This window comes from Vicugna pacos, chromosome 11, assembly GCF_048564905.1.
Source record: "Vicugna pacos chromosome 11, VicPac4, whole genome shotgun sequence".
Classification (NCBI taxonomy): Eukaryota; Metazoa; Chordata; class Mammalia; order Artiodactyla; family Camelidae; genus Vicugna; species Vicugna pacos.
The window spans coordinates 101,510,692-101,531,478 of record NC_132997.1 but is presented as its reverse complement, the minus strand read 5'-3'; the positions used below and the strand labels follow the sequence as shown (position 1 = coordinate 101,531,478).

Below are 20,787 nucleotides of genomic sequence, written 5' to 3'. Positions count from 1 at the left end.
ATTTTGACCCATTTCAATACATGAACTCTAATAAGTTATGAGACAGCGGGGGCCGTGGGGGCGCTGACTGGGTGTTTAATGATGTGACGGAATTATTGTTAACGCTGTAGATGTCATGGTGACACGTGAGGGTTTTTCCTGCTTTCAGAGCCGCAACTGAGGAGTTCACAGATGAAACGACGCTGTCTGGTTCTGCTTCACATGACGGGGGCTGGGGGGGGGTCACTCGAAACAAAGCGGGCTGTGAGCACGAATCTGGGTCCGCTCTCTGCACTTTAAACAAGCTGGACATTTCGCCACAATGAAAAGCTCGCTGAGCATGCTCACATTGTAACTGCGTGGGAGCAAAACCAGAAACCTGAAGGCCACCTCAGCCCCCAGCCCAGGCCAGTCTGTGGCCCCATCCGAGCTCCGGGCTGGGTGTTGGCTGGGAGCGCATCCAAACGACGGGAAATGATGATTTTGTAATTTTCGCCTTTGATCTTCCCTGGTTCTTAGTGTCGAAGCTAGGGGAAAGAGGTACCGACGTGCCTTCTGAAGGTCCCCTCTGGGATGCGGCCTGCAGCCACCCGTCCGCCCCTCGGGGAGGGTGGGGCTCAGGTGACAGCACCTGGAACTGTGTCGCTCAAAGGAGACGCAGACACACAAATCAGAGACCTCATTTAAAACAGATTTAATTACCCTAAAGATGAGAAATTCAAAGCAGCTCACTGGAAGATGCTGGATTTTAGCGACATACTATGGCAAATTTCTGCTAACAGAAAAAAATTTTCCTTTGCCAGTGAGCGAAGCTGTGGGCTACTTTATGGGCAAAAGTAGCAGGCACCGAGGCCCCTCGCCCACGTGACAGTGGAGGACAGGCTCGCCCGGCTGCTGGTTCTGGAGCACGCCCTCCACCCCACACTTCCACCAAAACCCACCCCAGTGACAGGCGGTTCTTCCGCTGCAGCATCCTGGCTGGACAGTGGGATTCTGTCCTAGGTTCTGGACATCGCAGGGGACAGATGTCCTCGGGTGTGTGAGACAGCACCTCCCCAGGCAGCGGTGTGCACGGAGCCGCTCCCCATTCTTGTGGTGTGAAGGCCCACGCGTGGCCCACGTCCTGCTCCTGACGCGACATCACTGCACACGGAGCTGGGAAGGGCTCAGCGACACGCCCGCACAGTTACAGGGTATTCCCCACCTTCAGACACACAAGACACAAGTAGCCAGGGTCCCGAAGCACACCGTAGTAGAGTAATGAGGAAGGGATGAGGGCGGGGCATTTGTTACCTTCGGTCTGAACGCAGTTTACTCTGCTGGAGGCTACGCAACCAGAAGCGGCAGCAACGCTCCTGACGACTGACACCGTCGGTGCCAGGGGGCTGCCGGGCGGCCGGGGCTTTCCTGGAAGCCGCCTGCTCGGACTCCTGCTCGGTCGCTTCCTGGAGGAGACCCCACGCCTGTGCCCTGGGCTCTCGAGTGTCCTTTCTCACCAGCCTGCTTGGACAGTCACTGTGCACAGGCCGGACACAGAGCCAGCATCAAACGGGCCGTGTCACTTCAGCGCCACCACCAATGCCATGGGGGCCGGGAGGTGGGCGGTGGGGGACTCAGGGGGCATGGGCCCCACGGTTGTTCGCGCCCCAGAGCCGCACACTAAAGTTCCAGCCCAAGCCTCCTGGCAGCTGAGGACAGAGCTGCTGGCCTTCCCTGGAGATCCCCCCAGGGCCGACGCAGGACATCGTGAGCACAGACGGGAAAAGCCCCTCCAGGCTGTGGGACCGCGAGCTCAACCACGTCTGCCTGGAGGGAACACAGCACAGCAGAGACCGGACCAGGCAGCCAGGCCGCCGGGCGGGGCGCTGTGAGCAGGCAGCCCGGCCCGCCCAGCCCTGGCTCAGGGGCTCCGGCCCCACCCAACCTGGGCGCAGCCCCGCCCAAGCTGCACACCTGCTTGGCCAAGTTCTTCACGAGGAAAAGGCCCTTCTGCTAACTTCAGAGGGAAAGGAGGCAACTGATCAAAACTCGTGGGTTCTTTCAAAGGAAAGCTCAATATTTTCAAAGAGAGCAAATTAGACATTTCAGCAAGGAAGAGCATAGCGAATACAAAAAAACACACCCATCCAGCCGCACGGAAAGCAGCCCCTCCCAACGCGGCAGGTGGCAGAGCAGGAAGGCCGCGGGTTCCCAGGAACCCGGCAGAACAGCCCCGCCCGCCGCGGCTGGCCCGAGTCAGCGTTAAAAATAGAAACAGCCAGGCCTTGTTAGGCTCTCTCCGAAGAGGAGTATCTGAGTGACCTAAAAAGGAATTACATCCTGCAAACAAGCCCATGGAAGCCTGAGAGCCGAGATAAGGAGCCGAGAGGGACAAAGGAATTTCTTGAGAGGAAAAGACCGCTGCTGTTTACCCTGTGCCTTGAAGAGGCCCCGCAGGGACGAGCGCCCACCCTCAGCAGGGTGTCCTCCCCTCCTGCTGCACGCCCTCCGCCCCGGGGCTGAGCGGTCCCCGCGTGGGTGGGTGGAGGCAGGCGCCTGCCCCCAGGACGAGCGCAGGCCCCACACCAGCCGCCCACCCAGGCGCCAGGAGCAGGCGGTGGGCACCAGCCTTTGTTCTCGCGGCCCAGCACCCAGGACACCACAAGTCCAGGGACCTCGCCCGCCGGATCAGCCACGGTGTCTCTCTGGCCCTGTGTGGGGCAGGAGGGCCACTCCGTGACCCCGGGATGGTGTGGGCCTGGCTGGCCGCCCCAAAGCGCGGGGCTGGAGTTTTCTTAGTGCAGCCACTGGGCCTGGGCGCCGCCTCCCCCAGGCACGCCCGATGGCTGACTGCAAAGCTGCTGTCCACCAGACCCGGACAGCTGAACACCAGGCTGCCCCTTCCAAAGAGGCAGAAAGACGGAGCCTCGTTCGGTCCTAACAAACCTGTTGCTCTGGAGCATCAGAGCTCACACATCTCTGCAAGAACCGTGGGAGTTTAACTTAAAAAGGGCTACACCCCCTGAGACAGGGTCCTGGGCAGACACGTGCCTGGCTTTCTACTCTGCCCGCAGGGCCAGCTGGCAGCCACAGACTCGTGGTCGCAGCACAAGATGCGAGCATTCCCTTCTGGAACCTCCCTCCTGAAGCCAGCCCCTTCTCCCCCGGGCCATCTCAAGCGCACAGGGACTGTGAGCACACGGTCTAAAGGGGTCCAACAGCCACCCCTCAACTCCCCACCTTTAATCTTGGCGGTTCCCCCCAGCCCCCAGCCCTCAGTTGCCCTCCAGTGACTGCCTCATCCCTAGTCTCCCCGTTTCAAAGGGACCCTGGACCCTGCGTCAGCAGCCTCCAGAGTCCTGGCCCCAGGACCGCCCCGCTCTGTGCCCACACAGGCTCCTGCAGAAGCGTCCCTGTGCCTGGGCCCCAGGGTCACCCAAGAGGCCCCGCCCCCCAGCCTCCATGCTGTCACCCCGCAGGGGGGAACCCGAGGGCCTGAGTGAGCCCTGTCCACCCCCACCAAGGTCCTCCGGCCCACCCCTCCTGCTGGTCCCACCAAACGCCCTCCTTGTCCCCGGGCTCTCCCACGCAGACGGCCGTCATGGGGGGCCTTCCCCCCACCTCGGAATCCCTGCGCCTTCACCTCCACACCTCTGTCCTGCTCCAGGGAGGCCAACTGATCCCTTCCTACAGTTGACCGACTCCCCTCGCCTCCCGACCCCGCACCACTGCCGCTCCCTCCGCCTGCTCTGCGGCCCCCTGCCCAGTGTCTCCAGCTCGGCCGCCAGCTCGGCCTTCGGAGTCACAGCAACGAGGCACCCATCCTGTCAACGCAGCTCAGGCAGGTCTCAGAAGCTCTTCAGGCCCCGTTCTCTCATCTGCGAAATGGAGTTTGAGAACGTCCCCACCGCAGGGCCACAAGCGCCGGCCACCCCGCAGCTACGAGGCCGAAGGAAACAGGACGTGAGGACACAGAACACAGATCACCCGAAGCCTGCGGCCGGTTGTCGTCTATGCCTGTGAACTTAAGTAACTGCCATCAAATATTTACAGTGAGCAACACGACGCAAGCTACTCCTGACCATCAAAAGCCCGACGAACAGACCGCAGAGGCTGAGCCGCGAGGCCCCGTGGGCGTGGGTTTCCCGAACGGTCACCTCAGAGAGAGCCCCGGGGTCGGAGCACTTTCCAGAAGGGCGGCTGGACACGCCAGTGCTGCCACACCAGTGGGCACCGAGCGGGTGGGCCCACCTCTCTCAGTTCCAGGGGCAAAGCTGCTCTGTTGGCACGGGGACCCGGAGGAGCCGCCCAGGTAGGGAGAGCTGCGCTGGGCGCCGGGCCCTCGGAGAGGCGACTCGGGAACCAGAGGTAGCAGGAAATACACACTCCGCCTCGGCAACGGATCGACCAGGTCGAGACGGTAATTTTTAGACATACTGGATTAAATGAAACGTTCTTGAAATTAACTTCACCCACTTCTTCTCACCTAGAAAACCCTGAATTCCACGTGCCGCTCCCCGGGCCGCCCCTCCTGGATGGCGCTGGGCAGACTGCAGAGGATGGGCCTCAGGCCACTTTCTCCTGCAGCTCACGTGTCCCCCTCCATTTGTCACAATGTTTTTCAAAACTGAGTTTTATTGATTCAAACCCATCAGTCCTTTCCTCTGTGACTCCTTCAAGTACTCGGAGCTCGGAAGAGCCGTCCCCACCCACCTGTCCAGGAAGAAGCCAGTCAGCCAGCTCTCCTCCGTCCGTCCCCAACCCTAGCGCGCGGCCAGACAGGTCCGGAGCAGGAGGACAGCGGCTTGGCACCCAGCAGCTCAGCGGGGACCCTGACTCGTCCCTGTTCACAGGAGCTCAGGGCCTAAACTTCACCTGCAGTTACCCTACCACTCCCCACGGGGCTCCCCAGGCACAGGCACTGCTGTCGCCAGGAGCGGGCACAGAGAGGTTAAGGAGCTCGCCTGCAGCCACACAGCCGGGGGCAGGAGGCACTGGGTCGGGAGCCCTGGGCCTGTGATGGGGGCCTGGCTACACTGCCTCCTCCCGGAGGGGTGAGGAGTCCAAGCCCCGGCTACATCAGCAGACTCTGCTTAGAAAGAAGTGGGGTGTCTTTGGGAAGTAGGGGCCACACCAGTTTCCACACAAGGCGAGAGCTGGCAGCCCTGCTTCCAGGCTGTTCTTTTTGAGATTAATTTCTAGAAAGGTGTTTGTTCACACTTGAGCCCCTCACCATGCACCTCGGGCTGAGTCCACAGCAGTGAGCGGGGCCAGAAAGGACAAGGACCTGCCTGAGCCCAGGGCTGCAAGGCCCCAGTGCGCTGGCTTGCCCCCGCCCCGGGCCCCACGTCCTGCAGGAACCCAGCCCTGCAGCCTGGAGGCTGGCTTCTCACAGAGGACGACAGAGAAAGCAGCTGGGAACGCGGCTTCAGGTTTCGTGTGAACAGACACATCCATGTCCAGGGTAAACAGGGTGGGAACCGTGGGTCACGTGTTGACTATGCTGACTTCATAAAAACGGGCAGACTTTCCCAAGTGACCGTGCCCCTCTGCATTCCCGCCAGCAGGCGCCAGGTGCGCCACATCCTTGTCAACACGGTACCGTGGGGTTTTGTTAATGCCACCCCGTCTAACAGAGACGTGCCGGTATCTCACTGCGGGTTTAATTTGCACTTCCTGAAAGACCAGCGACGCTGAGTATCTTTTCACATGTGTACTTACCAGTTGTGTATCGTCTTTGGTAAAGTGTCTATTCAAATCTTTGGCTCATTTTCAAATTGGGTTCTTTGCTTTCTTATTATTGACTTTGGAGAGTTCCTTATGTATCTGAGATGATTTACAAGTATCTCCCCCACACCGGTGATGTCTTTTCATCTTTAATAGTGTCTCAAAGAGCAGAAGTTCCTAATTATGAAAAGTTCTAATTTACCAACATTTTTCTTTTATGAATTATGCTTCTGGCATTGCATCTAAGAAATTTTTGCCTAATTCAAGGTCACAAAGATCGGGGGGCGCTTGGGGGGGAACTCAGAGCTAAATTTATTTATTTACATTTCAGGTGTGCAGTGTTGTCATTCAACATCTGCATACACTGCAGAGTGATCAGCACCACAAGTCTACTTGCCACCCACAAGATTTTTGCCTTGTTTTCTTCTAGAACTTCCATAATTTTAGGTTTTACATTTAAGTCTACAACCTATTTTAATTGTTTTGTATAGTACAAAGTATGGAAAAATTATTTTGCAAATGGATGTCCAATTGTCCCAGCACCATTTTTTGACAAGGCTGTCCTTTTTCTGATGGAATTCTCCTTAACCCCTGTCAATCACTTGGCGTATTTGAGGGTCCATCGCTGCATCTCTTTGCTGTCCCCCTGATCCATTTCTCTGTCCTTTGCCACAAGCACACTGACTTGATTGCAGTAGGTTAACAGTAAGTCTTGAACTGAGAAAGTCTGAGTCCTTAAACTTTACTGGTTTTTTCCCCCCAAACTGCCTTGGCTATTCAAGTCCCATTGCTCCGCCATGTACACTTTAGAACCATCCTGCAGTCTTCTACCCAAATATCCTGCAGAGATTCTGACTGGAACTGCATTAAACTGCTGGCTCAATTAGTGGAGAGTTGACGTGTTAACATAATTGAGTCTTCAAATCCAGGAACATCCATTTCTTCAGATCTCCCCTGAGTTCCTTCATCAGTGTTTTGCAGTTTTCAGTGTGCAGATATTAACATATTTCATTAGATTTATATCCAAGTATTTCATTTTGGTGCTACTGTAAATGTTCATAACTAAAATTAAAAAGATGTTTCCAAATCGACCTTGTATATTGCAAACTAAATAAATTCACTTGTATTAGTGATAGCGCAGTTTTTGTGGATTCCTCATGATTTCCTAAATAGCCAGTCATGCTTCTGCCAATGGACAGAATGTGACCTCCTCCTTTCAGGTCTGGGTGGCTATTCCTCTCCCGCCTTACTGCACCGGCGAGGACCTTCAGGGCCACACTGCACAGAGCTGAGACGGGGTATCCCGCCCCACCCCAGCCCTCAGGCAGAAGCACCCGCCTCCCACGCAAGGTGCGCTGTCAGCTGTGGGGCTGGCAGGGCTCCCTCCGGATCGCAGGCCTTCCTTTCTGTTCTTAGTTTGCTGGAAGTTTTCATCAGAAATGGTTTTAGAATTTTGTCAAGTGCTTTTTCTGTATCTATTGAGATGACCTTATGGTTTTTCTTCCTCAACTGGTTGACATGGTTACTCCTACTTATTAATTTTTGAATGTTAAGCCAGGCTTGCATTCCTTTTATTTCTTTCTTTTACTGAAGTGCAGTCAGTTACAATATGTCAGTTTCTGGTGTAGAGCATAATGTCCCAGTCATGCATATATATGCCATATATTTGTTTTTGATTTTTTCATTAAAGGTTATTACAAGATATTGAATATAGTTCCCTGTGCTATACAGAAGAATTTTTTAATCTATTTTTATATATAGCAGTTAATATTTGCAAATCTCGAACTCCCAAACTTATCCCTTCCCACCCCGTTTCCCCTGGTTACCATAAGATCGTTCACTATGTCTGCAAGTCTGTTTCTGTTTTGTTGATGAGTTCATTAGTGTCCTCTTTTTTCTTTTTTTGTTTTGTTTTGTTTTAGATTCCACGCATGAGTGATATCAGATGGTACTTGTCTTTCTCTTTCTGGCTTATTACACTCAGAACGACGATGTCCAGGTCCAGACGAGTTGCTGCAAATGGCACTGTTTTCAGGCCTGCATTCCTTGGTGCTGTTGTATTAACTTTTTGATATGTTATTGTTTATATGTGTGTGTATGTGTATCTCACGTTTTTATATATAAAATAGTTCTATGCGTTTGATTTGCTAAATGCCCATGACATTCTGCATTTGTTCCATGGGGGATGCGGATCTGCATGTTTATTACGCAATGCCTCTGTCTGTCTTTGATGTCAGGGTGTTGCTCGAGTCACAGGTGAGTCAGGGAGTATCACCCACGCTTCAGTCTTCTTGAAAAGGGCTTAGAGAATGGTTATTGCTTCCTGCTGAAATGTCTGTCAGAATTAGTCAGTGAAACCATCTGGTCCTGGAGAGTTTTTTTGTGAAAAAGCATTGGGCAAAACTTTAATTTAATAAATAGAAGGTTCATTTATTTCTTCTGACTTAGTTTTGATTCTTTTTTTGAAAACTATGTTTTTGGCAAAAAGTTGTCCACAATGCGAGCCTTATCACTAGTTCAACATCTGTAGGATTGTTAGTGATGATGCCCGTGTCAAATCTCTGCAGTTGGTCATTCCTGTCTCCCACCTTCAGAAATTAGACATAGGAGAGCAAAGGAAACCCAAAGTAATCAAAAGAAAGGAAAAAATACAGAGCAGAAGTCAGTGAAAGAGAAAACAGAGAAACAACAGGCCAAAGCAGGGTCTCCGAGAGCAGTGAGATGGACAGACCTCCAGCCGCACCGCTGCCGGACCTCCTCCTCACCAGATCCTATCTCCCTGCTCCGTTGCCCGCCCGGTAGTTTCTGGTCGGTTGTCAGCAACCCAGCTGTCAGCGTTACCTTGCTGGGTGCCAGCCGGGACACGCTCTCAGGCGCCAGGGCTGACCTTCCGTCCGCGCCTCCGCGCCACTGCCCGCTGCCTGGGGTCTGAAGACACTTGTTTCACCTACGTTTGCTGGTTCTCATTTGTTTAAGGCAAGAGGGTAAATTTGGTACCTGTTCCTCCATGTTAGCTGGAAGCAGATACTACTCACCATGTGATTTTTTCACTTATTGTCAGGAAAAACCGTGAGAGACTAGGGAGTGCCCGCCTGCATCTGGGCTACCTCTGCCTTACCTCTGAACTGTTTTGCACACCTGTGAATTCTAAACAACAGCCGTGACGCCGACCGCGGGAACGCACAGTGTCCGGCGGAACCAGCCGATCACTGGCCAGGTCCGCGTCCCTGAAGCAAATCCACCCCCGCGCTGCTGACAGGTGAAGCCATGGCTTTGCAATTTGGATTCTTATTCGAACCAGTTCTAACATCCTACTGGTTCCCTCATTAATAAATAACAAATATTTATTATCTCAATAAAAAAAATCTTCAACAGTTGTTGATTTTTCACATTTGTATGTGAGTCAACATTGTATCTGTTTTAAATTTTATCTACAGCATTACTATAAACAAACTGGAAACTAGCTATGGTCCATCATTAGAAAAATGACTAAAGAACGATGGCCTGTCCATCCATTTGATGTAAGACTGTGAAGCCATTAAAACAGTGCACGCTAATCTACAAAGAAAGAGTTCCCAGTTTACTAAACAGTCAGCTGTCCGAGCGCACAGACCTGGGGCAGGGGAGGGAGACGCCCTCCCCGGGGAACGCAGACGGCAGGTGTGAGGCTGTGCCCTCGCACTAGAGGCGGAGTGGGGGTGGGGACGTTCACTCACGCCCGTCTGCCTTGCGCAGTGACCCTGACTGTTACTCAGCCAAGAGCGGAGCACCCCCCACAAACCCGCCCTCCCACGCGCTCAGGATGCGAAGCAGGAGCTCGCGTGCAGACGAGAACCTGAGGACCAGGCCTCACCAGGGTCTGCCATCAGAGGCAGAACAGCCGTGCCTGCCGGGGCCCCCCAAGCACCCGGCCCCGGGCCACCCTGGCGGTCTCCAGCTGTCTCTGAACAGGGCAATGGGAGTTCCGAGGGCGGGGGTGCCAGGCCCCCCAGCACCACTCGGGCCAGGGTCTCCTCCTCTTCGTTGAGGACACGCATCTCCTGACCTCTTCTGAACCTAACACCTCACTGAGGCCCCACCTCAAACGCCACCACACTGGGGTTAGACTGTAGCATATGAATTTGGGGGCGGGGGGACACGAGCAGCCAGCCAGCGGCAGAGGTGGGGCCTGCACTTCCAGCGGGAGAGAGGAGTCACCACGCAGCCAGTGGATGCAGGAGGCAGGCTCAGGCCGCGGAGACTCCACAGAGCACTGTAAGTATTGGGGAGGCCGAGGGGCGACCAGGAGGGGCCTCTCCGAGGGGCAGCAAGGAAAGGGCCAAGAGCCGGAGAGGGGAGAGTGGCGGGGGGGGGGGCGGCGTCCAGGGAGAGCAGGGCAGGGGGACAAAGCAGAGACAGAGGGAGGCGGGGGGTGGGCCACCCGGAGGTCGCTGCTCGGACCCTGGGTTCTCAGCCGGCGAGACGGAAGCAGGAGGGTGGGAGGACCTGGTCACACCTGCCTAGAGCCCCTGCTGCTTCCCAGAGAAGGGACGGGACTGAGGGGGATGCTCGGGTGAAAGGGGACTGAGGCCTGCTGCTGCCCAGAGGGGGCGAGGGGGCGAGGGCAGGGAGCGGCTCCCGCACCAGGCCTGGGCGTTCGACCGGGGAGACTGCCACGTCACCAGTGATGGAGCAGGAGTGTGATGCCCGGGAGAGGTCAGAGCCGCGGCGGGTGCGCGGCACAGGGAGGCGCAGGGAGGCCGGCTGGGGTGACGCCAGGGTCTGTATCTCCTGGAAGCCTGGCCACCCTCTCTGGTGCTGTGGCCACGTTTAGGACAGAACACGTGAAAATCAGAACTAAGGACGGAAGCACAATGAGCATTTTCTGCTGCCTTCCGTCTTTTGATCAAGTTGTACAAGAAAGCAAAAATTATTCCAAGGGTTCTAGAAAGCAGGAAGGTCATATTCAGTTCTGTTTATAAAGGCAGCTCATTAAAGTCTATTTAGAAAAATATAACTGCATAGTAGAAACCCTAGGATTTAAAAAAGAAACAGGAAAGGGCCACACCGGGCACCCTGTGTCTCGGGGCCGTGTCCCGGGCAGGGCCTGCTCTGTGTCCCCCTCCCAGGGCTGCGCTGCGGGCAGCTGGCCGTGCACCTCGCTGACCAAGCCGGCCCAAGAGAGTGTTGGGGGCGGGGGCGGGGGCGAGGGAAACGACTTGTGTTACAATCTTCCTTTTAAGAACTGCCACTGAAATCTCTTCCCTGTGAAGAAGCTCCTGCTTACAGACCAGAAAAAAGCACCCACAGCACCTTCGCTCGCTCTCTTCTGTCCCCTCTGCCAAGGCAGAGTGGACGCAGCTCCTGGACACAGGCCTGGAGGGAAGCCCCACTGCCTGCCCATCGCCGGGGTCCGGGGTCCGGGGTCCGGGAGCAGCCCCACGCACTGCGTGGGCAGCAGGGGGCTCAGAAGGGGGTCAGAGTCCACAGCAGGGAGGGCCACCGGCTCTGAACTCACCCACCCCGGGCTGCTGCCAGCCCTCCCTGTGCAGAGCTGCCTGGAGAGCCGACAGCATCACTGCAAGAGGGACAGGAGGGCTGGTGGTGAGCCCCGCACCTTCGGTCTGGGGCTGCCAAGACAGGGTCCCACGGCCGGCTCCCCATCACCACCCCCCAGGGGTCTCTCACCCAAGACGGCCCCCACACCTGAACAGGCTCCCCACGTGCTCCCTTGGGAGCCATCACCACCAGGACCCTTCCCAGTGCGGAGCCAGGCCAGCTGCTCACTGACCCCCAACCAGATGTGCCCTCTCCACACTTCCCCCTCCAAGACCCAGCTTTGAAAAACCAACCAACAAACATGGCAGCTGTTCTGGGCAAAAGTAACACAGACCAGGGAGCTGAGCGAGCTGGACAGGAGGCCTGCAGCCACACACCAGGGCCTCGCTCCACGGCCACAGGCCGAGGGAGCCACCAGAGCCTGGCCAACCCCAAAGGTGAGCACGCGGTCAGGAAGGGGCCTTACCCTCCCCGTCGGTCAGCTGCCTGCTTGGAGCTCTCGCAGCAACAGGTCTGCCAGGCCGGGCCTGGGCCCGGGACCCTGATGCTGGGTTTCAGGATGGGGAAGGATGTCTCAGAACCCCCCGGTGCTGGGGACATGAGCCCACCTCACCACCGGGGACCTTCCTTCTGACGGCCTCGTCCCCGCCCCATCCCAAAGTACGCTCCAGGTGCCCCCTCCTCCTAGGCCTCGGGACCCACCTCCCCTCCCAGCCGAGAACTGAGCACGACACCTGGAAACAACACCCGTTGGTGGGTGAGCAGAGGACACCACCTCCAAACAGCCCAGGCAGATACGCCTCGAGGGACATGAGGGACCGGAAGGCCTGCCCCAAGGCTTTTCCCTCTGGATTCCCCTGGGTATCCAGGGACCCAAGCATCTGCGGGGGTGTGCACAGCTCAGACTGGCAGACCTGACAGGTGGCCGCCCCCCAGTGTGCAGCATGGACTGCAGGGGCCCACACTCCTCCACCTGTGCTCAGGCCTAGCCCCGAGACAGCACCTCACGCACAGCCAGCACAGAGCCCACCCCAATTGGACCCGCCATGGTGCCGCCCCCTCAGCCCCTGGGCTCTCAGCCGGCTGGGCCCTGAGGTCACCCCCCAGTATCTGCACTGCCTCCTGCTCACACAACACACCCCTGGGCTCAGAGCTGCAGGAGGAGCCCCTCCTAGCCGACCACCCCCAGGCCCAGGCGGCCTGGTCCCGCCTCGCCCCACACTGTCCCTGCTCCGTGGCCCTCTGGGCTGCAGTCACACTCACCTCCTGGCTGCCCACAGTCACCCCGCAGGGCACCCTTCTCACCCAGCAGTTCTTAAAGGGGACTCTCCAGGCCCCACCAGGAGCCCCATGCGCTCTGCCAAGGACCCCGTTACAGCAAGGCTGGTGCTCGTGGGGGACTTCGGAGCTGCTCCCGGCTGTGCTAACCACACCCCACAGAACACGGGCTCCCCCGGTGGCAGAGCCCTCCACCGGCCCTCCAGAGCTGCCCTCGCATCCAGGACAAAGCCCACCACAGACAAGAGGCTCGACCAACGGCTGCTCCACAGAAGGCGCCAGAACCTGGCCCCTCGTCCCAACAGGCTTTCCCAGGGCCTCCGCCCCGCGTCGGCCTCCCCCAGCAGGTGCCCCGCACTTTCAGCCCAGACCCCCAGCAGCACCTCCGCAGGGCCTCGCCGCCTTCACTCAGCAACCCAGACCCGGACCCACGAAAGGCACCCACGCGACCCCTCGGACAAGCAGAGACTCCAGCCCACGGAGGATCTGAGGGGCAGGGCCTCTGAGGAGGAACCATGGGGGAGCAGGTGGGATGCCCACCCGCCGGGACGAAACTTGAGCCCTCCCCCGGGGGTGTGCCGGCTGCACGGCGTGCTTACCTGGTAAAATTCCCGGAGCCAGTTCTTCTGGAGGTTTTCTGGCTATAAATTAAGAAAAAAAGAAGACAGTCAGATCAGGGACACAGCCCAACAGCCACGAGCAGAAGCCAATGTGACAAGGACCTATCTGTGGTCCTCACTGTGGGGCGGGGGCGGGACACAGGGTGCGGGGCCCCTGTACGGGGCCTGAGCTGCAGCTTGTCCAGGGACACAGGGCAGAGCGAGGACAAGCCTCTCCTGGCAGTGGGCAGGCACTGCAGCCCCGGGTCCAGGCTGACCTCCAGCCCTGCTCCGTCCCAGGAGGTCCCCGGCGAGGATGCCCACACCCAGGCTGGGCGGCGTGGGGCCTCGGGGCTGCTTTCGAGAACGTGGAACGAGGTGCACAGATTTCAAGCCTCTGATGCTTCTGGGAAGAGCCAGCTCGGCACACACACATCCCAGGAAGACAGAGGATGCAGCCTCTTCCCATGCATCCCTGCTGGAGGTCCGGGCGACCAGAGGGACCCAGCGAGGGATGGGGCCCACCCCAACCCAACCCAACATGGCCAAGGCACTAAGAGGTCACCACAGTCCTGAACGTGGACGTGAGTCACGGCGGGGACGCGTGCTCAGTGGGTGCAGCGGCAGGTGTGCAGGAGGAGAAGTTCTGGAGATCTGGTGGACAACAGCGTGAATATCCAAAACACTGCAGGGCCACACGTAAAGGTGGTGAAAACGCTACATCTACTGCTACGTGTTTCTACCACAATTCAGAACAAAAAACAAAAAAACCACCCCACCACCCCTTGGGACTCAGGCCCCCAATCCGAGCAGAACCCTGGGAGCCCAGGCTGTGAAGCCGGGGGTCCAGGCTGACCCAAGCTGGGCCCAAATGCATCCCCTACAGCCCAAGAGGCAAGAGCACGTGGCTGCCACACGAGCGGGCGCTCCCTGCCTCTTACCAGCTGATGTTTCTAACGTGTCTGGAAACCCAGAAGCCCAAACTGCAGGTAAATTAACGAACGAAGGGAAAACGGCCATGGAAAGAGCCCTGCAGACCCTGCAGAGTGGGGCGCGGCAGCTGCCCTGGGCACCCGCCCAGCAAAGACAGTGCCAGGGTCCAGCCAGGGGTGGGGCTTCCCATCACCAAGGCCAAGTTCGGGCACTTCCGCTTCCTGCACAGAGAGAAGGGCACCCCCGCCTCCTCTGTCACCCTCGCAGGGGAGGGAGGAGGGGCGTCACAGGAGGACAGCATCTCAGCAGCCTTTTGATGCCAGGGCCTGTGGGCACAGCCTACACACAGAGGACAAGGGGAGTCCACTTCAAGCCACGCCTTCCAGGAGCGTGGCCAGACGTGAACTCCCGGCTGCTCCTCCCCCAGAGCCCAACCCTCAGAGCCCGACGCACACGTTCCCACCGCATCCATGACCAAACCCCTGCTCTAGGTGGCCTTCTGCAGTCAAAGGCAGAGTGCAAACGTCCCAGGACCAGCCCTGACCTCCCACCTCGCCACCATCCCAGAACCCCGCCCAGGTGAGCACTGCAGGGTGGGCCTGCGGCAGGCTCCAAGGGCAAGTGTGGCCGTGCCCCGCATTCCTAAAACCCGGAGAGACGGAGAGACGGAGAGATGGCGACACTAGAGGCCGGGCTGCTCCAGGTGGCACCTAGGCTGTCGCCCCAAAGCTGCTCGCCCAGGGGTCTTGAGACTCGGAGCTGGAAGAAAGGCGGGAGGTGAGCCCAGTGAAGGAGACGCACCTCCATGTGTGGAGAGAACCAGACGCCACCAGACAGCACGGGCAGGTTAGCACACGAGGTTGCCGCCCCCTGGCCGCGGGCACTGTACTTGTACGGCAGGTACCCCCGTGGTCACCAGCCGAATACGTGCACATAGGACGATTCAGGCTGCCCTGTGTGACCCTGGACTGCCTGACCGCACATCAAGGCGTGGACACTGGGGGCAGCATGGCGACACAGGTATACCTACATGCCCTGTGACCAAGCACAGCCCTTCCGCTGGGTCCCCAGTGCAAAGGCCATCGGGTCTGACAGTGACACCCCTCCCAGCACATGGCTGGGGTTCAGCCCCAACACTCCTCCACCCAGTTCTGATGCCTTGGCTCCTACTGTCTCCCCAGGCAAGCAGAACCTGGGTCAGGTCCTCTACAACATGCCTCTAGCACACACGCACCCACATGCGTGAGCACACACCACGGCCACCGCCCGCCTCCACCACCCCTGCAGCCCAGGCTCAGCCCTGGAGGGAAGGAGAATGCAGCTGGCAGCGGGGACCCCGCACCCCTGAGGCCCAGACCATGGCCTGTTCTCCTCAGTGTCCCTGACCCGCAAGGCCTCCGGACAGAAGGGAGGGACACTGCCATGAGCCTGTGAGTGGGGCACCTGCTCTGCTGCCGAGGAGTCCCCGGAACACTGACCAGAGCACCCTCCACTCCGGCTCGGACCAGGAGCCCACATGCTCAAGTGGCCCTCGGCCCCACATCCAACCCAGGCGGCTTGTGAGCAATCGCAGCACCTTGCCAGCCTGCCAACGGATCAGAACCTCCAGTGCGTGGCCCAGCCAGGTCAATGCTCTGAAAGCACCAATGTGAATGTCCACACAGCAGTCACGTTTGGAAGTGGCCTCAGGACTTTAAGTTCCTCTGGTCCAATTCTTGGGTCACTATCTCATTTTCTTGTAGTTTTCACTCAAAATTGAAGTAACCCGCAGCCAACACTATTCTTAATAGTGAAAAACTGAAAGCCTTTCCTCTAAGACCAGGAACAAAGCAAGGATGCCCACTCTCAACTCTTCTATTCAACATAGTTCTGAAAGTCCTAGCCACAGCACTTGGCAAGGAAAAGAAATAAAAGGCATCCAAACTGGAAAGGAAGAAGTAAAATGATCTCTGTTCACAGATGACATGATCTTATATGTAGTAAGCCCTAAAGATTCTGAAAAACAAAAACAAAAACAAAAAAAGAAACCCTGTTAGAACTAATACATGAATTCAGCAAAGTAAGACACAAAATCAACCACAAAATTCAGTGGTGTTTCTATATACTAACAATGAACAATCCGAAAAGTAAACAAAAAAACTTCCATCCACCATAGCATAATAAGGTATTTATGAATAAACTTAACCAAGGACGCGAAAGACTTACACGCTGAAAACTACAAAACCACTTCTGAAGGAAAGCAGACATCCACCAGCAAATGGAAAGACATCCCATGTTCATGGACCGGAAGACAGCATTGTTATGATGTCGACATCATCCAAAGCAATCTGCAGAGTCAATGCCATTCTTAGTAAAATTTCCAGTTTATTAAAACTCCCAGTACTTTTTTGCAGAAGTAGAAAAACTCATCCTAAAATTCATATGGACTCTCAAGGGATCATAAACAGTCAAAATAGTCTTGAAGAAGAACAAATCAGAGATCTCATACTCCCTGATCTCAAAGCTACAATCAGCAAAATCGCGTGGGAAGCTCAGCACAAAGACCAGAGAGCCCAGAAACAAACCATCGCGTTTGCAATCGAATGATTTCTGACAAGGGTGCCAAGGCCATGCAACAAGGAAAAGGCAGTAATTTGAACAAATAATTTTGAGAAAACCAGGTATTTGCACGCAAAAGAATAAAGTTGGACTCTTACTTAGCACCATATACAAAAAATAACTCAAAATGGATGAAAGACCTAAACATAAGGCCTAAATCTATACAATTCTTAGAAGAAAACATGGGGGAAAACTTCATGACACTGGATTTAGCAACGATTTTGGGGATATGACACCAAAAGCACAAGCAACCAAAGGAAAAATGAACTGGCCTACCCCCAAATTTAAAACTTCTGTGCTTCAAAAGACATGATCAAGAGTGAAAATGTAACCCGTGGAATGCAAGAAAAAACGGGCAAACCATATACCCAAAGTGGGCTACTACCCAGGATATATTTTTTACAACTGCTACAACTCAACACAAAAAGACAACCCTATTCAAAGGACTGGAAGAGACATTTCTCCAAGGAAGATACGGAAACGGCCAAGCACATGAAAGACGTTCAGCATCACTGGTCACTATGGAAACACAAACCAAAACCCCTTCAGACCCATTATTTTTAAGTTGATTAATTGACAAATGTTGGTGAAGATGTGGAGAAATTAGGACCCTTGTGCACTCTTGGCGGGAATGTAAACTGGTGCAAGCACTTGGGAAAAACAGTATGGAGGGTCCTCGAAATATTAAAAAATAGAATTACTATATGATTCTGCAGTTCCACTTTGGGTATTTGCCCAAAAGAACTGAAAGCAGAAACTCAAACAGCTATTTGTAGACCCATGTTCACAGCAGCATAAGTAACTCACAATTAGTCAGAAGGCGGGACAGCTCAGGTGCCCACTGAAGGATGAACAGACAAGATGTGGGTCTATCCATACACTGGAATACTACTCAGCCTTAAAAAGAAGGAAACTCTGGCATGCTCTAACTTGGATGACTCTTAGAGACTTTATGCTAAGTGAAACAGGCCTGTCGCAAAAGGGCAAATGCTGTATAAATCCATTCATAGAAGACATGACAGCAGTCAAATCCACAGGGACAGAAAGTAGGTGGTGGGTGCTGGGCGACGGGGAGGGGGTGGGGAGTCAGTGTCTAACGAGCGCAGAGTTTCTGTTTGGAAAGACGAGAAGTTCTGAAGATGGATGGCAGCGATGGCTGCACAACAGTGTGAATGTACGTCCTGCCCCTGAAACGTACACTCGGTTCAAGCGGTAAATTTCCTGGTATGTATATTTCACCAATAAAACATTGGAGAAATCAATCTAAGCAGCCGGCAGCCCCACCGGAGCGCCGCAACCGGGGCTGCGGCTCAGCAGGCCACACGGCGGCTCCACGCCCCTCACTGCATTTCCCCGTCTCTGGACGACGGGGGAGCAACAACGGCGTCAAGCCTAGTGCTGAGGAGGGGCTCCCGGGGCCCAACCTGACAGACACACAGACAGCCCCGGGGCTGCCCCTCCGCACACTGACCACACAACTCACAACGACAGGAGAAAGCCCGGACAGGCAAGCAGGAACGACCAGACGCTCTGTCATGCCGGCATCATCAGAGACGTCGACACGTAATTTTTAAACTCTATGCATAAAAATGTTCCCACGCAACATATAACCCTACTGTCCAACCTTCTTGATGCATTCCTGAAGACGTGTGAAAAAACGTGCAATTCATTTAAAGTTACAACGGAAATTACAGCCTGATATCCTAAAATCTTAAATCTTATTGCACGGGATGTAAGGAGTTTAACAACAGATCACGAGGTCCTCAGGGAAGGAAAGCTGGGCTCCCAGAAGCGCCTGCTCCCCGGAGGAAGGCAGTGGACGACGCCCAGTCCCTGTCTCTGCCCTGGACAAGCCCACACCAACCACACCAACAGAACTGCACATGAACACGCCTGCCACGTCTCCCAGGTGCTGTGAGAAAAAAGGGAAAATGCATAGAGAACCGACAAGAAGCACTGAAAAGCTTGGTCATCATGGTCCCAAATGCCCAGAAAACAGATCCTCAGACATAAAACACAAGCATGTGCATGTGCGCGCACGTGCACACACACACACACACTGCTTTTCTGCCAAGACCAAGAGAAAAACGATTTCTTTTTAATGCACACATCCCGGACTTGTTTGTAAGACTAGGCGTACTCTGCCACGGCACCCTTTCACTGGGGGCCCCACCCCCACGGGTCTTGCTGGGCTGCCATCCGCAGTCCACTTGCGTCCAGGGGCTAACTTGGCCAGCGCGGTGGTTCTGACCCAGAAGCAGCTGTGGGCAAGGCCCTGAGGCCACGCCGTCTGCCGGCTCTCGGCCTCCTCAGAGTTACGGCCCATGTTTGGCTAACGCAGTTATTTTTAAAGCCACTTAAAATAAGGATAAAAGGTAAACCCACGAACTAGTTCTTAAAGGCTCTCATTCCAGCCCAAAGCGCGGTCAGGCCGGGGCCTGAGTGAGTTGGCCTCAGCGTCACAGAAAGCACACACCTATCTACCCCTCAGACACCCTAAAGCTGCTCTCGTGATCAGTACCAAAACTACCAAAGCGTGGCTGGAAGAAAGTTAAAAATACTCACTCCTTCCAAACGTGGAGCTCTACTTCTGGAAGCCAATCCTCAGAAAAGGAATTCTAAACCGCAAAAATGCTCTGTATACAAAGAGGTTCGGGATAACATCACTCACGAGAGAATTACGATAAAGAACACTCCAGCAGAGCATTAGAGGCCACGGAGGAATCACGTGGTGCGCCCACCGAAGGAGGTAAGGAGGCAACAACGCAGACGGACGAGACGATGAAACAGCTCCTGGGACGGACAGTGGTGACGCCCACACAGCCCTGTAAACGCGCGCGACGCCACAGCCCCGCGCGCCTGCAGACGGGCAGCAGGATGAACGCTGCACTGGGTGCATCTTAGCAAAAAACGCAACCTGCGATGAGCACACGTGAGCCCAAAGCAGCTCGCACCCTATCAGAGGTGGGAGGCGCACAGAGTAATTCCCGCCCGTGCCCAAGCCCGGCGGCAGGACAGCCCAGCACAGCCCCGCGCAGGGGAGGCGGGCCCCCACCCGCGCCTCCTCGCCCGCGAGCCCGCGCTGACCAGGACGGACCCTCGTGCGCCCAGGGGGACGGAAGGGCTGGGCGGAGGGTGCAGGGGCGGGGGCCGGGGGCTCCACACGGCAGCTGCTTCCAGCCCTCTCCACAGTGTCGTTAAAGGAGTGGGGGGAAAAGACTGTGAAAAAAACACCAAAATTCTGGAGCAATTGTATCTGAAGCAACCTCTTACTCTTTTCTTCACCTTTCATGTGCTTGTAATCACCGCGCACGTTACTCTCGGTGTTGAACTCTGAATTCCAAAAGCTGAAGAACAGAAAACCAGTGAAAGCTCTCCGCACCTCAGCAGCCTCTGAAACAACCGCTTTCACTGTCAGCACAATAAAAGGCAGGCTACCCGCGCGGACGCGGCCACTGCGTGAGGAGCCGCCACGGGCAAGTGGGAAGGCGACCAACAACTCAAGCACACGTCACGCACACCCCCCACACAGACCACACACGCGCACCAAACACGCCCCACACCACGCAGACCATACACACACACACCACACGACAAGCACCACACATACGCAATGCCCAAAAGCCACCTGCGACAGTGGTCACTGGACTGGGCAGTGCGGATCGCACGTCCTCCCACTGACACGGGAAGTTCCTCTGATTCCAGATCAGCACAACAGAACTTTCTGTGATGACAAAAATGCTCTCTATTTGCACTAGATAAATTGCCACTCGAAATGTGGCTAGTGTGACTAAATAACTGAACTTTCACTTTTCTAATTTTAATTAATTTAGACACCTGTAAGTAGCCATTATCGGACAGCACAGCTCTAAATCACAAAAAAAAAAATGAGGAAAACCTGCATATCGGCTATGAACAAGACAAAGACAGCATACACAAAGGGGGGAACTTCAAGCCAATGTCACTTATGGCTTCAAAACAAATCCCCAAAAGTAAAGAATGCAGCAGTACATTAGAAGTTCACTTACCGTAACTAAGTGCACTAAACCACGAAGGCACAGACGGTTCAATGCTAGGAAAGCCATTAGCACAGCCGACCACACTAACAAGGCAGAAAATCAAACATTCATTTCTACAAAGAACTGCAAAGTTAAGT

General features: G+C 55.5%; 1 protein-coding gene across 2 annotated transcripts in view; it reads right to left on the bottom strand.

Moving 5' to 3' along the window:
* INPP5A (inositol polyphosphate-5-phosphatase A) overlaps positions 1 to 20,787 on the bottom strand; it is a 158,438-nt gene that overhangs the window by 92,892 nt on the left and 44,759 nt on the right. The window contains exon 2 of one of the 2 annotated variants that reach the window (XM_006207445.3): positions 13,101 to 13,142. In XM_006207445.3, the coding sequence (XP_006207507.1) occupies positions 13,101 to 13,142 (42 nt within the window). Of the gene's footprint in view, positions 1 to 1,272; positions 3,205 to 13,100; positions 13,143 to 20,787 lie in introns of those variants that run through there. The other variant, XM_072972158.1, reaches the window with a different exon arrangement.